The sequence below is a fragment of the Gigantopelta aegis genome, chromosome 7 (assembly GCF_016097555.1).
Source record: "Gigantopelta aegis isolate Gae_Host chromosome 7, Gae_host_genome, whole genome shotgun sequence".
NCBI lineage: Eukaryota > Metazoa > Mollusca > Gastropoda > Neomphalida > Peltospiridae > Gigantopelta > Gigantopelta aegis.
In genome coordinates, this window is record NC_054705.1 from 45,186,396 (window position 1) to 45,203,134 (window position 16,739).

Sequence of the window (16,739 nt, forward strand, 5' to 3'; positions counted from 1 at the left end):
AGTACAAAAGCCATAGGATTATTTGGGGATGGAGCACCCCCCCCCCCCCCCACACTTCCGTTGCCTTTGAATAATCATGTTTCCATTAATGTATGTCAGTTGTGTCTTTTACATTTGGTATTATTTAATATATTTCAATAAAGTATTATATATTAAATGGTTGAACCAATTTTGTTTTGTTTTTTACACATTAAAATAATATCTTTCTTTACAGTCTGCTTTTGTTTTATCTGAAGAGTACTAAACACAGTCTGGAACATCCTCATCATGTAGTGTATCCCCCTAAAAAAAAACCATGGACACTGATGATACCAAGTAGAAAGTCCGGTTTTAAAGGATATTTGGTTAGAGGTTGTTCTGTGCTAATATTTAAAATGGGACTGTGAAAAACTTCACTTTTGATGGAATTCCCGTTTACAGAGAATCTGGTTTTGAGAGGTTTAAACTGTAATAGAAAAATTGACATCACAAATGAAACAATTCTTTTTTTTAATGAAGCAGTCACTTTATTTGCCACATCAGAAATGGTCACAATATGAAATAGTGTAAACAATATATATAAAGTGACACAGCCCCCCCCCCCCCCCCCCCGCTCGCTCTCTCTCTCTCTTCTTGTCTGTCTCTCTCTGCTTGTCTGTCTCTCAGTAATGTAAACTTTATGGAATGTGGCAGTATTTGTGTTCATTTTGTTATAACGCATTGTTACAAAATTGCACTTCTTTATAAATGACATAAATGGAAAATAAATCTATGGCATGTTCTGTCTAGGTCATGATCTAATGTCTAGGTCATGATTTAATGTCTAAAGCACGATATGATTTCTACAGCATGAGTTAACCATTAGAGCATGATTTAATGTCGAAGATGATCTTTTGAGTATATGTTAATGTCCAAAGCATGAATTGATTTCTTGAGCAGGAGTTTTAATGTCCAAGTGAAATGTCTATAGCATAATTTAATGTCCACGATAAATGTCTAAGACATAATTTAATGTCCAAGAGAAATGTCTAAGACATAATTTAATGTCCCAGAGAAATGTCTGTAGCATAATTTAATGTCCCAAGAGAAATGTCTAAGACATAATTTAATGTCCAAGAGAAATGTCTGTAGCATAATTTAATGTCCAAGAGAAATGTCTAAGACATAATGTAATGTCCAAGAGAAATGTTTGTAGCATAATTTAATGTCCAAGAGAAATGTCTGTAGCATAATTTAATGTCCAAGAGAAATGTCTATAGCATAATTTAATGTCCAAGAGAAATGTCTATAGCATAATGTAATGTCCAAGTTGACTGAGCACATGTTTATGTCCTAGGTTGGGCAGAACTCTTTGGTTTTGACAGAGGTTATGGTCTAGGCCTTCAGGTTGGTGTCTAAAGCATTGGCTGCTTATCTAAGGCATGAGTCGATGTCTAGAGCACAAACTGATGTCTAGGACACAAGTCAATGTCTAGGGTATCAGGTCAAACCATAACAGGTTGCAATCTAGAACACAGGTTGGTATTTAGGCCATGAGGTTGATGTATAGGGCACATGTTACTATCTACAAGGATGAGAATTTTCTGCGGATCCACAAATTGTATTGTTTTTTTTGGGGGGGAGGCTTAGAATATAGGTATATGCCTTGCACTCTGTGGAAACATCAGTTAAAGTTGAGGTCGTCGTGCAGCTGCTATCGTAATGTAGCGGCCGCCATGTTTATTTCGACGCACTGTGTGTATACGAAAATAAAACAAAACTAGCTTTGTGTGTATGTGTTTAGTACTGTTTACTACGACCACTGTGATTGGCTAAACTTGAGATGTCTGAGATATTGAGACCAATCAGCATAGCCCTTACAGTTCTAGGCCGTTATGTGCAAAACAACCGCCATTTTCGACTGTGTTTTCTGCAGTGGTAATCGAGCGTCTTGATATGTATTTTTCCATTCAAAAATGGTGAAACTGATCGCAAAGGAGGATGTGCAATTTCATGATTATTGACAGGAGTTTATGCATTATAATAATCCTTTCTATGGTATATAAGTTATTCTGTAATTCTGTGATGCAGATTTTTGCCTTGCAATTGTAAAAAACCCTATAGCTTCAGGGGGGCTTTGCCCCCCGGACCCCCTGACCAGGCCCCCTGGACCCCGGCTAATTTCAGATGAAAATACAAATTGTCTTTCTCATCCCTGTATCTAGACCACTATATAGGGCACATACTAATGTCTAGGACACAAGTCACTATATATGACACAGGTTACTATCTAGGGCATGAGTCGATGTCTAGGGCACAAGTCACTATCTAGGGCACAAATTGATGCTAGGACAAGTCAATATCTAGGACACCCATTCATGTCTAGGGCACATTCTGATGTTTAGGGCTCAAGTCAATGTCTAGGGCACAAGTTGATGTTTAGGGCACAAGTCAATGTCTAGGGCATAAGGTCGTACCCTAACAGCGACTCTGCTATGACACCACACAGAGACAGCAGCTTGAAGGGTTTGTGATTACTGATGGTCTTGGCGTGGGGGATGGAATCGGTGATCCAGAAATTCTCGAAGTGAACGTCTCCATCTGTGAATCTCTTCCACGAGTCTCCGGGAAACACTGGGTGTGTCACATAAGCACTGACTGTCTTGGCACCTTGCTTCAGTAACACCTGTAATACATACAATAATTCTATAGAATTAAATAGCTCACCTATCATACCCCTAACACTAACAAGTCCCCAGTAACACCTGCAATACATACAAGAAAAATCTCATCTATCATATCCCTAACACTAACGAGTCCCCAGTAACACCTGTAATACATACAAGAATTAAATATATCATCTATCATAACACTAACAAGTCCCCAGTAACACCTGTAATACATACAAGAATTAAATAGCTCATCTATCATATCCCTAACACTAACAAGTCCCCAGTAACACCTGTAATACATACAAGAATTAAATAGCTCATCTATCATAACACTAACAAGTCCCCAGTAACACCTGTAATACATACAAGAATTAAATAGCTCATCTATCATAACACTAACAACTCCCCAGTAACACCTGTAATACATACAAGAATTAAATATATCATCTATCATAACACTAACAAGTCCCCAGTAACACCTGTAATACATACAAGAATTAAATAGCTCATCTATCATAACACTATCAAGTCCCCAGTAACACCTGTAATACATACAAGAATTAAATATCTCATCTATCGTAACACTAACGAGTCCCCAGTAACACCTGTAATACATACAAGAATTAAATAGCTCATCTATCGTAACACTAACGAGTCCCCAGTAACACCTGTAATACATACAAGAATTAAATATCTCATCTATCGTAACACTAACGAGTCCCCAGTAACACCTGTAATACATACAAGAATTAAATAGCTCATCTATCGTAACACTAACAAGTCCCCAGTAACACCTGTAATACATACAAGAATTAAATAGCTCATCTATCACAACACTAACAAGTCCCCAGTAACACCTGTAATACATACAAGAATTAAATAGCTCATCTATCGTAACACTAACAAGTCCCCAGTAACACCTGTAATACATACAAGAATTAAATAGCTCATCTATCGTAACACTAACGAGTCCCCAGTAACACCTGTAATACATACAAGAATTAAATAGCTCATCTATCGTAACACTAACGAGTCCCCAGTAACACCTGTAATACATACAAGAATTAAATAGCTCATCTATCGTAACACTAACGAGTCCCCAGTAACACCTGTAATACATACAAGAATTAAATAGCTCATCTATCGTAACACTAACGAGTCCCCAGTAACACCTGTAATACATACAAGAATTAAATAGCTCATCTATCGTAACACTAACGAGTCCCCAGTAACACCTGTAATACATACAAGAATTAAATAGCTCATCTATCTAACACTAACGTCCCCAGTAACACCTGTAATACATACAAGAATTAAATATATCATCTATCACAACACTAACAAGTCCCCAGTAACACCTGTAATACATACAAGAATTAAATAGCTCATCTATCACAACACTAACGAGTCCCCAGTAACACCTGTAATACATACAAGAATTAAATAGCTCATCTATCACAACACTAACGAGTCCCCAGTAACACCTGTAATACATACAAGAATTAAATAGCTCATCTATCACAACACTAACGAGTCCCCAGTAACACCTGTAATACATACAAGAATTAAATAGCTCATCTATCGTAACACTAACGAGTCCCCAGTAACACCTGTAATACATACAAGAATTAAATAGCTCATCTATCGTAACACTAACGAGTCCCCAGTAACACCTGTAATACATACAAGAATTAAATAGCTCATCTATCGTAACACTAACGAGTCCCCAGTAACACCTGTAATACATACAAGAATTAAATAGCTCATCTATCGTAACACTAACGAGTCCCCAGTAACACCTGTAATACATACAAGAATTAACACTATCTAACACTAACGAGTAGTATGTAATACATACAAGAATTAAATAGCTCATCTATCGTAACACTAACGAGTCCCCAGTAACACCTGTAATACATACAAGAATTAAATAGCTCATCTATCGTAACACTAACGAGTCCCCAGTAACACCTGTAATACATACAAGAATTAAATAGCTCATCTATCGTAACACTAACGAGTCCCCAGTAACACCTGTAATACATACAAGAATTAAATAGCTCATCTATCGTAACACTAACGAGTCCCCAGTAACACCTGTAATACATACAAGAATTAAATAGCTCATCTATCGTAACACTAACGAGTCCCCAGTAACACCTGTAATACATACAAGAATTAAATAGCTCATCTATCGTAACACTAACGAGTCCCCAGTAACACCTGTAATACATACAAGAATTAAATAGCTCATCTATCGTAACACTAACGAGTCCCCAGTAACACCTGTAATACATACAAGAATTAAATATATCATCTATCGTAACACTAACGAGTCCCCAGTAACACCTGTAATACATACAAGAATTAAATAGCTCATCTATCATATCCCTAACGAGTCCCCAGTAACACCTGTAATACATACAAGAATTAAATAGCTCATCTATCATAACACTAACGAGTCCCCAGTAACACCTGTAATACATACAAGAATTCCATAGAATTAAATAGCTCGCCTACCACTTGGTATCGCTCATATAATTTATGCAATCATATGTGTTATTATTATCAATGCATGTTGGTAATAAATGTTACAGTCATGGGGCACTGGGTGCAATGACAAAATGTAGAGAACGTTGATATTTTTGTCTGTTTCACAATACTTAGCCTGACCTCTGAGCTATGCTACTTTCCCCTGTTATAAATTATAGTGTGTTTTGTTTAACTTAGCCTGACCTCTGAGCTATGGTACTTTCCCATGTTATAAATTATAGTGTGTTTTGTTTAACATAGTCTGACCTCTGAGCTATGGTACTTTTCCCTTGTTAAAAATTATAATGCATTTTGTTTAACTTAGCCAGACCTCTGAGCTATGCTACTTTCCCCTGTTAAAAATTATAGTGTGTTTTGTTTAACATAGCCTGACCTCTGAGCTATGCTACTTTCCTGTTAAAAATTATAGTGTGTTTTGTTTAACATAGCCAGACCTCTGAGCTATGCTACTTTCCTGTTAAAAATTATAGTGTGTTTTGTTTAACATAGCCTGACCTCTGAGCTATGCTACTTTCCCCTGTTATAAATTATAGTGTGTTTTGTTTAACATAGCCTGACCTCTGAGCTATGCTACTTTCCCGTTATAAATTATAGTGTGTTTTGTTTAACATAGCCTGACCTCTGAGCTATGCTACATTCCCGTTACAAATTATAGTGTGTTTTGTTTAACATAGCCTGACCTCTGAGCTATGCTACTTTCCCCTGTTATAAATTATAGTGTGTTTTGTTTAAGATAGCCTGACCTCTGAGCTATGCTACTTTCCTGTTATGAATTATAGTGTGTTTTGTTTAACATAGCCTGACCTCTGAGCTATGCTACTTTCCCCAGTTATAAATTATAGTGTGTTTTGTTTAACATAGTCTGACCTCTTCGCTATGCTACTTTCCCCAGTTATAAATTATAGTGTGTTTTGTTTAACATAGCCTGACCTCTGAGCTATGCTACTTTCCCCAGTTACAAATTATAGTGTGTTTTGTTTAACATAGCCTGACCTCTGAGCTATGCTACTTTTCCGTTACAAATTATAGTGTGTTTTGTTTAAGATAGCCTGACCTCTGCGCTATGCTACTTTCCCCAGTTACAAATTATAGTGTGTTTTGTTTAACATAGCCTGACCTCTGAGCTATGCTACTTTCCCCTGTTAAAAAATATATCGTGTTTTGTTTAAAGACACCACTAGACAAACATTTAGTAATTTTGACATATTGTTTTAGAGAGGAAACCCACTACATTTTTCCAGTAGTAGCAAGAGATCTTTTATATGCAACATTCCAGACAGGATAGCACATACCACCACCTTTGATATACCAGTTGTGGTGCATAGGCTAGAGTGGAGAAATAGCCCAATGGTTCCACAGCACTTTCCCCTGTGACTTAGACTTAAGAGAGGCCAAGAAAGACAAAAAAGAAGGTATATTTGATGTGACCTACTTTTGCACACTCGATCAATGTTCCGCCAGTCTGAATGAGGTCATCTATAATGATGATATCTTTTCCTGAAGGGTTACCTACAAAATGAAACATCAAAAACATCATATAAGAAAAAGAAAGAAAGAAAGAAATGTTTTATTTAACGACGCACTCAACACATTATATTTTCGGTTATATGGCATCAGATATATGGTTAAGAACCACACAGATATTGAGAGAGGAAACCCACTGTCGCCACTTCATGGACTACTCTTTTCGATTAGCAACAAGGGATCTTTTATATAAACCATCCCACAGACAGGGTAGTACATACCATGGCCTTTGATATACCAGTCATGGTGCACTGGCTGGAATGAAAAATAGCCCAGACCGACCGTGCATCAAGCGAGCACTTTACCACTGGGCTACGTCCTGACCCATATCGTACAAGAGACCCAAAGTACCCTTTCAGTGAATGTGTTTACGTGTACACTCCTTTCAATACACGAACGACAAGTTTGTTTTGTTTAACGACACCACTAAAGCATATTGATTTATTAATCATCGGCTATTGGATGTCAAACATATGGTCATTTTGACACAATCATAGAGAGAAAATCCGCTATATTTTTCCATTAGTAACAAGGGATCTTTTATATGCACCATCCCACAAACAGGATAGCACATACCATGGCCTTTGATATACCAGTCGATACACGAGTAAATCAGTTTGTGGGATAAAATGTAAATTTCTTTTAATGACACCCCAGCACAAAAAAAACATACATCAGCTATTGGGTGTCAAACTAAGGTAAACATTAAAATTTGTTTGTTTAGCACCACCACTAGACCACATTGATTTATTAATCATTGGCTATTGGATGTCAAACAGTTAGTAATTTTGACATATAGTCTTAGAGAGGAAACCCACTGCAGTTTTCCATTAGTAGCAAGGGATTTTTTTATCCCACAGACAGGATAGCACATACCATGGTCTCTGATATATCAGTAATAGTCCACTGGCGGGGATCGATCTCAGCCCAATGGGTATCCTAGACCGACTGCGCATCAAGTGAGCACTTTACAACTGGATTACACCCCACCCCTTTAAACTAAGTTAAAGAAAGAAAGAAAGAAGTGTTTTATTTAACGACGCACTCAACACATTTTATTTTATGGTTATATGGCGTCAAACATATGGTTAAGGACCACACATATTTTTTTAGAGGAAACCCGCTGTCGCCACATAGGCTACTCTTTTACGACAGGCAGCAAGGGATCTTTTATTTGCGCTTCCCACAGGCAGGATAGCACAAACCATGGCCTTTGTTGAACCAGTTATGGATCACTGGTCGGTGCAAGTGGTTTACACCTACCCATTGAGCCTTGAGGAGCACTCACTCAGGGTCTGGAGTCGGTATCTGGATTAAAAATTCCATGTCTCGACTGGGATCCGAACACAGTACCTACCAGCCTGTAGACCGATGGCCTGCCACGACGCCACCGAGGCCGGTTTAAACTAAGTTAAATGCATCAATGAAGGTTGGGTTTGGGGTTTTTGCATGTCTGTTAGAAAGAATGCTCATTTTCCAATCCAAACTTAATCCTATTAAAAATGAAAGTATAAAGCAAATTTTAAAAGACAACTAACTAATTATTTACCATCTTTGACTGTAACGATTTTCTTCTTTCCATCTCGCACCTTAGCACATATGACAGTATGTTCGTCTGGGAAGTACGAATGAAAGCGTTTAAACGCTCCATCATCTGGGAAGGCGAACGCCAGATTCGACTTGTACGACAGATGCTCAATCTCCCTCTGTAGTAGTGGAATGGCTGACAAAAGACTGGGGAGAAAAAAGGAAAGGAATGTGTATTACATGACAGCTCAGCACATATTAAAGTTAAAGTTTGTTTTGTTTAACGATACCATTAATTAATTAATACATACTGATTAATTAAACATCGGCTGTTGGATGTCAAACATTTGGCAATTTCTGACACATAGTCATCAGAGGAAAGCCGCTACAGTTTTCCTAATGCATCAAGGGATCTTTTATATGCACCTTCCCACAGACAGGATAGCACATACCACGGCTTTTGACCAGTTGTGGTGTACTGGTTGGACTGAGAAAAAACCTCAATCAGTTGAATGGATCCACTGAGGTGGTTCAATCCTGTGACACAAGCACCTCAAGCGAACACTCAACTGACTGAGCTAAATCCCGACCCTTGGCACATATTAAAGTAGGGCTATTTGGTGACTAACTTATGGTTATTTTTGAATTGACACTTTGTTTACAGTGAAGAACACTGCTGTGACATAACATACTCCTACTGAAAAGCAGCAAGGCGTCTTTTTATATACACACTTTCTTATAGGCAGGACAGGACATGCCATGGCCTGGTGGTTATAAAACGTTTACAGTCTAGACTCCAGGAGTCAAATGTTTAAATGTTGGTTACCGTGTTTGTAATAATTAAAGGGAAAACAGATATAATGAACAAGAAAAGCACATGTCTATTTGTTGACAGTATTATTGAAATCGATACAACATACAACTGGACAAAAAATTACCGGCTTATACACGAGGTAGATGATTTTGTACTTGATATATAGGGTCAAACTAAGAGGTTGGCTTATCCAAGGAGTCGGCTAATACACGGCAATTTAACCAGTGGTTAACCAAAATTTTCAAAACCAAGAACTGAATCAGTAATTGATATCATAATGTGGAAACTTGATTTTCAAAACCAAGAACTGAATCAGTAATTGATATCATAATGTGGAAACTTGATTTTCAACAACCAAGAACTGAATCAGTAATTGATATCATAATGTGGAAACTTGATTTTCAACAACCAAGAACTGAATCAGTAATTGATATCATAATGTGGAAACTTGATTTTCAACAACCAAGAACTGAATCAGTAATTGATATCATGTGGAAACTTGATTTTCAACAACCAAGAACTGAATCAGTAATTGATATCATAATGTGGAAACTTGATTTTCAAAACCAAGAACCGAATCAGTAATTGATATCATAATGTGGAAACTTGATTTTCAACAACCAAGAACTGAATCAGTAATTGATATCATAATGTGGAAACTTGATTTTCAAAACCAAAAACTGAATCAGTAATTGATATCATAATGTGGAAACTTGGTTTTCAACAACCAAAGGTATTCATACACTAGCAAATTTAAAGTTTATTTTGTATTTGTGCAAAAATAATTAAAAGGAAAATATTAGACAAACTCAGGGTTAGTTTAATGAGACTTAGAACAACTGGGCCCAGACTCAAACAGGAAGGAAATGTTTTATTTAACGACACACTCAACACATTTTATTTATGGTTATATGGTATCAGACATGGTTAAGGACTATACATATATTGAGAGAGAAAACCCACTGTCACCATTTCATGGGCTACTCTTTTCAATTAGCCGCAAGGGATGTTTTATATGCACCATCCCACAGACAGGGTAGTACATACCATGGCCTTTGTTACACCAGTTGTGGAGCACTGGCTGGAATGAGAAATAGCCCAATTGGTCCACTGAGGGGGATCAATCCTAGACCGACAGCGCATCAAGCGAAGGCTTTACCACTGGGCTACGTCCCGCCTAGACTCTAACAGAGACTGACACTTTAAAAAATCGTGGCAAAACTATGTATTAAAAAACAACAACTAATGTTGCAGCATATCTTAATGAAAGGTAAAGAAAACAAAACGAAAGTATATGAAGATTAACAGGTGATTTGTGTGGTACTGTGGCTGATATCCGTGTGTGTATAATTACCGAGGAATGACACTGTCGGAGAAGTAGAATCTCTCTTGTAAGGCGTGAATATCAAAAATAATCACTTGGGCCGGGCCTTTTGCCGACAGCGGGATCGCAGACAGAAGCGTGGCTAGAGTCTGCAATCAAATACAAAATGTCTGCAATAAAAATAAAATATGTTTGCAGTAAAAGAACAAAATGTCTGTAATATGTCTGTAATACAAGTACAAAATGTCTGCAATAAAACAGAGGAAACCCGCTACATTTTCCTAATACAGCAAGGAATCCTTTATATGCACTTTCCAACAGACAGGAAAGCACATACCACGGCCTTTTACCAGTTGTGGTGCATTGGTTGAAACGAGAAAAAACCCAAATCAGTTGAATGCATTCACTGAGGTGGTTCGATCCTGCAACGCAAGCACCTCAGGCTAGCACTCAACCGACTGATACTAAATCCTGTCCATAGTGTAATGAATGTAGTGGACATTTCATTATTTGTTATTACACGTAGGATGTTTATTAATTTAGTTATGTTCAACCATATGGATAATAAATGAATTTAGGCCACTAGCTGTTGCTTAATTTTAAAACATTCCTTTCTTTTCCCGTACCTTGGCTGTGGCAATCTGACCTTCTGTGTCAACACGCTCCATGGTCCCAGTAGGGAAATACGGCAGAATAAAGTGGAACGACTTTGCCAAATACCTGAAAGAAACAAATGAATATTAATATGTTAATTAGCCAATAAAACAGTTAATTACATCACAGATATTATAGACGACTTCCAATTAGTAATGTTCAATGGCGGATCCAGAGGGACTCACAAGGGTCCCTTAACCCCCCCCACCGCCCCTCCCCCCCACTCATTAGAAGTGCCCTTTTTAAAGACTTTTTGTGGGTTTTTTTTTTTATTAATCATCCACAATACACAATACAATATTGCCCTGAAAATGCATTGGAGCATCTATATAATTTTTCTTTGGAAGCTCAGCTCATCTGCCTTTGACAAACTCAAATTGCCCTTTTGAGAACTTTTTTATCCCCCTTTATAAAATGTTTGATCGGCCATGGTTTCTGATTCAGATCATATTGGTCTTCTTTGTCGTTCTACGAACTTATACTGATACTGCACTGTTTCACATCTCTATGGATCCATTCATCTGATTAGGTTTTCCTCGTTCCAACCAGTGCACCACAACTGGTAAAAGGACGTGGTATGTACTTTCCTATCTGTGGGATGGTGCATATAAAAGATCCCATTTTTCTTTATCTGGAAGAGTGTAGCGTGTTTCCTTTCATGACTATGTGTCAGAATTATCAAATGTTTGACATCCAGTAGCTGTGGCCTCGGTGGTGTAGTGGTTAGGCCATCGGTCTACAGGCTGGTAGGTACTGGGTTTGGATCCCAGTCAAGACATGGGATTTTTAATCCAGATACCGACTCCAAACCCTGAGTGAGTGCTCCGCAAGGCTCAATGGGTAGGTGTAAACCACTTGCACCGACCAGTTATCCATAACTGGCTCAACAAAGGCCATGGTTTGTGCTATCCTGCCTGTGGGAAGTGCAAATAAAAGATCCCTTGCTGTTAATCAGAAAGAGTAGTCCATGTAGTGGCGACAGTGGGTTTCCTCTCAAAATCTGTGTGGTCCTTAACCATATGTGTGACGCCATATAACCATAAATAAAATGTGTTGAGTGCGTCATTAAATAAAACATTTCTTTCTTTTTTCCAGTAGCCGATGATTAATAATTCAATGTGCTCTAGTGGTGTCGTTAAACAGAACAAACTTTATCTTTCAGTCTAAAATGGGGAATCCCCATTAAATAAAATGACGTTAACCAATTAATGTGTTTGGTTTGACCAACAGCATTAGAAAATGGCTACATCTTACCCGATATGTTTCACATATGTCTGGATTTAATATTACTAAAGGTATGTTGTTTCAAACTTACCTAGGAAATGCATACAGTACTGACAACTGTTCAAATATGACATCTGGCGAGTGAAAACTTCCCACGAAGATAACTGAAATTATAAAGGGTTTTATTAACATGAAATCATAGTAAACAAATATGAAACTGAAGTAAAAATGTATAGTTACAGTTTGTTTTATATAATGTCATTACTAATGTGCTGAGGTGTCATTAAACAAACATTCCTTTCCTTTCCAAACCAAGTGTTGAAATAACTATATGTTAAGACACCAAATAGCCGTAGTTTAAAATGTGCTGAGGTGTCATTAATCAAACATTCCTTTCCTTTTCAAACCAAGTGTTGAAATAACTATAGGCAAGACACCACCACAGTCCTGCTTTAAAATGTGCTGGGGTGTCGTTAGATAAACATTCCTTTCCTTTCTAAACCAAGTGTCAAAATAACAATATCCAAGACACCAAAAAGCCATAGTTTAAAATGTGCTGAGGTGTCGTTAGATAAACATTCCTTTCCTTTCCAAACCAAGTGTTAAAATAACCATGTGTTAGACACCAAATAGCTGTAGTTTAAAATATGCTGAGGTGTTGTTAAACAAACATTCCTTTCCTATTCAAGCCAAGTGTCAAAATAACCATATGTTAGACATCAAATAGCCTTAGTTTAAAATGTGCTGAGGTGTCATTAAATACATATTCCTTTCCTTTCCAAGCCAAATGTCAAAATAACCATATGCTAGATATCAAATAGCCTTAGTTTAAAATGTGCTGAGGTGTCATTAAACAAACATTCCTTTCCTTTCCAAGCCAAGTGTCAAAATAACCATATGTTAGACATCAAATAGCCTTAGTTTAAAATGTGCTGAGGTGTCATTAAACACATATTCCTTTCCTTTCCAAGCCAAATGTCAAAATAACCATATGCTAGATATCAAATAGCCTTAGTTTAAAATGTGCTGAGGTGTCATTAAACAAACATTCCTTTCCTTTCCAAGCCAAGTGTCAAAATAACCATATGTTAGACATCAAATAGCCTTAGTTTAAAATGTGCTGAGGTGTCATTAAACACATATTTCTTTCCTTTCCAAGCCAAATGTCAAAATAACCATATGCTAGATATCAAATAGCCATAGTTTAAAATGTGCTGAGGTGTCATTAAACACATTCCTTTCATTTCTCACCATCTTTGCCTGCCATGAACTTGACATCTTGGATGAAGACGTTGGGGAATCCGTCGGGGAATCTTCCCCACTCTATCGTCTTGCGGAATTCCACCACTCGCTGGGAGGATATGGAGAGTGAACGCTCTGCTTTCTAGCAAAAAACCCCAAAAAAAATTTAAAATAAATAAACAAACTACAGCTATCTACATGTATATAATAGTATATAAAGTAACGTTATGAGACCAAAACGGCCCTTACAATTACAACGTTAAAGGGACATTCCTGACTTTGCTGCATTTTAAGATGTTTCCGACTAATAAAATATTTCTACAATTAAACTTGCATATTAAATATATTTTCTTGTTTAGAATATCAGTGTCTGTATATTCAATGTGTTTCTGGTCGTCTTAATAGTTGTAAGAAGCCCAAACTGGATATTGTCTTCAAATAATTTTGAACATACGAAAAACTATATTTTAGGAAATAAGATGAAATTTAACCTAGTACATATATTAGAAAGATCAGAAACACGTATACAGCCACTAATATTTTATGCATAAAAATATATTTGATATGTAATTACAATCATTAAATAGTCTTTGTTAGTCAATAACATCTTAAAAAGTGCAGCAAACTCAGGAATGTCCCTTTAATTAAAAATGTTCAGCATGTTTGATATTGTTTGTCAAGCCCTGCAATTAAGAACATTAGCACGGTAAATAATTTGCGATGAAACAATAGTGTCCACAGCATTTTCCACGGCAATTTTACCATTAACATGTTAGCAATGCTGGATTGTAAGTAAATCTGAATGCTGAGTTTGTTATGTTTTGTTTGCCAATATGCTGTAAGATTTATTTATACCAGTGGTGGCATCCATTGACTAAAAGTGACAAAACAGTTAACACGCGAATGACACGTGCACTTTCAAGAACAATGGGGTTGTAAGGATATGACAATTTATCATATACAGCATAGTCAGTCCACAGTGACGTGCCAGTTTAATCTTTATGTTTTAAATTATATTACATCAAAGTGTCCGAATATATTTAATGCGATACAGAATTAAAGTAATTTTCTTTAATAATGGCATAATTTTTTAAGAAAATCGACCACCAAGACCGAATACCCCTCTGTCAAGCCCAAGTAAATCTGTAACGTTTGTCTTGTTTTTTTGGATTAGGCCACTTGGCACCAGAAAAAGGTAGTATTTTTGACAATATAAATGTAACAGAAAAATCAACCTCCACTGAGGGGATTCGAACCACGGACTCTCACTACGAGAGTCCAACACTCTACCAACTGAGCTAATAGAGAAATTCCCACTAGCTACTGCCAGTAGGAGCACTTTATACCAACACTACTACATACTCCCCCCTCAAGTGAAGCTACGTCCCGGAGCTGTGGGCCACGGGCAGTTCAACTGTTACGGGTCCTGACTGGGTTATAATTGTATTCTTGTGTTAAGAACACACCCAGTCCCTACGTCTGCTCCAAATGTAACAGAAAAATCAACCTCCACTGAACGGATTCGAACCACGGACTCTCACTACAATAGTCCAGCGCTCTACCAACTGAGCTAATAGGGAAATTCCCACTAGTTATTGCCAGTAGGAGCACTTTATACCAACACTACTACATAAATGACAGAGAACTTTTGATTAAGCTATCGAAACGATATCTCTCTATATGTATATCTACAAGTATCTCATCATCAGGCTGACCACAACACGTCAAGTGACTTGTAGGAGTGTATGTTGAAAATTTTACTGAAAATAAAACATCTGTAATGCACCATAGCCACGGTTCAACAATGTATAAGCTGTCACCCCCTGCAATCTATTGTGGTCCCTGCAATGCACGTGCTATGAACAGTTAACAGAGTTCAATGACCTAGTTGCTACTCGCTTAATTCTAGTACAGTAATTTAATCGAATTTTCAATCATGCTCGATGGAGCTGAGATTCAGATACTTAGTAACAGCGGTGCAGTTACTGTTTTAATATTTACTTTTAATGTTTTTAGTTTACAAAGTATATTTTATTTTTTAACAATAAGGAAAAAATACATCTTGAAAAAAAAATCCAATATATAGTACATGGCAAAAAAATTGTTGCAGAGAACATAAACCTCTGCGGCAATCTCTACAGCATTGGCATTGCCGATTGCTGCGGGAAATTGCAGGGGTTGTTTGTCCAACCATATATAGTTTATATATGTCTTGTTTAAGAAGGAAATGTTTTATTTAACGACGCACTCAACACATTTTATTGACAGTTATATGGCGTCGGACATATGGTTAAGGACCACACAGATATTAAGGAAGGAAACCCGCTGTCACCACTTCATTGGCTACTCTTTTCAATTAGCAGCAAGGGATCTTTTATATGCACCATCCCATAGACAGGATAGCATATACCACAGCCTTTGATGTACCAGTCATGGTGCACTGGCTGGAGCGAGAAATAGCCCTATGGGCCCACTGACGGGGATTGATCCCAAACCGACCACACATCAAGTGAGCGCTTTACCACTGGGCTACGTCTCGCCCATGTTGTTTTAGAATGACAATGCACACGGTTTAAACTTAATGGCACCACCAATGGCAGCTGCCATATGAATTATAATCTGTCAAAGGCTTTATCGATGACAATTTTTAGACACTGGATAAAAATTACTAGTTTTGGTTGAAGGGATCATTTTTGGTTTATAATAATGTTGCAAAAGTTATTCATTTAAAATTATTAATAGGTGAGCATTCTACTTACTGCAAAAACTCTTCGAAACTGCCATAGTAACACATTTTTAAATTTTGAGCCGTGGGTGCATTAAGAAAACGAGAAAGATTTAGAATTTAGAAATAATTTATAGGAGCTGGCTCAAAAATAACAGGTCTGCATCTCGCATTAAAAGAACTTATCTTACGGTATATTATAAATTTACGGTAAGCACACAACCAACCAATTTTTTAATTTGAGAATCTGACCACTCTCCGGAACACCGCTCCACAATCTGTATGGCCAGCGATTCCATGGATGGGTGTGCATACAGCAGCACCGAATCGGAATCCAGTGAAAAACTCATCTTCCATGCAATGCCAATGTATCAGAACACAATATAACAAATCAGATTCTGGTTTTCACTTTCGATCACTTCGCACATATCCGGAAAACGTCGACTCCATTCGTAAAACATCGACCTTATTCGTTGCATGTTCATGTTCACATACCGGAAAACTCCGTAATTGACCGAAGTA

At 37.3% G+C, this 16,739-nt stretch overlaps 1 protein-coding gene across 1 annotated transcript; it reads right to left on the reverse strand.

Moving 5' to 3' along the window:
• Nucleotides 1-578: 578 nt before the first annotated feature.
• On the reverse strand, nucleotides 579-16,630 carry LOC121377520 (ribose-phosphate pyrophosphokinase 4-like). The gene is made up of 8 exons (XM_041505544.1): nucleotides 16,445-16,630; nucleotides 13,502-13,634; nucleotides 12,342-12,414; nucleotides 10,999-11,092; nucleotides 10,403-10,521; nucleotides 8,257-8,441; nucleotides 6,616-6,692; nucleotides 579-2,644 (listed from the first exon to the last, which is right to left on the reverse strand). Exons 1-8 carry the CDS (start codon nucleotides 16,565-16,567, stop codon nucleotides 2,417-2,419), a joined length of 1,032 nt encoding a protein of 343 aa, XP_041361478.1. The 5' UTR covers nucleotides 16,568-16,630; the 3' UTR covers nucleotides 579-2,416.
• Between the last annotated feature and the right edge of the window lie 109 nt (nucleotides 16,631-16,739).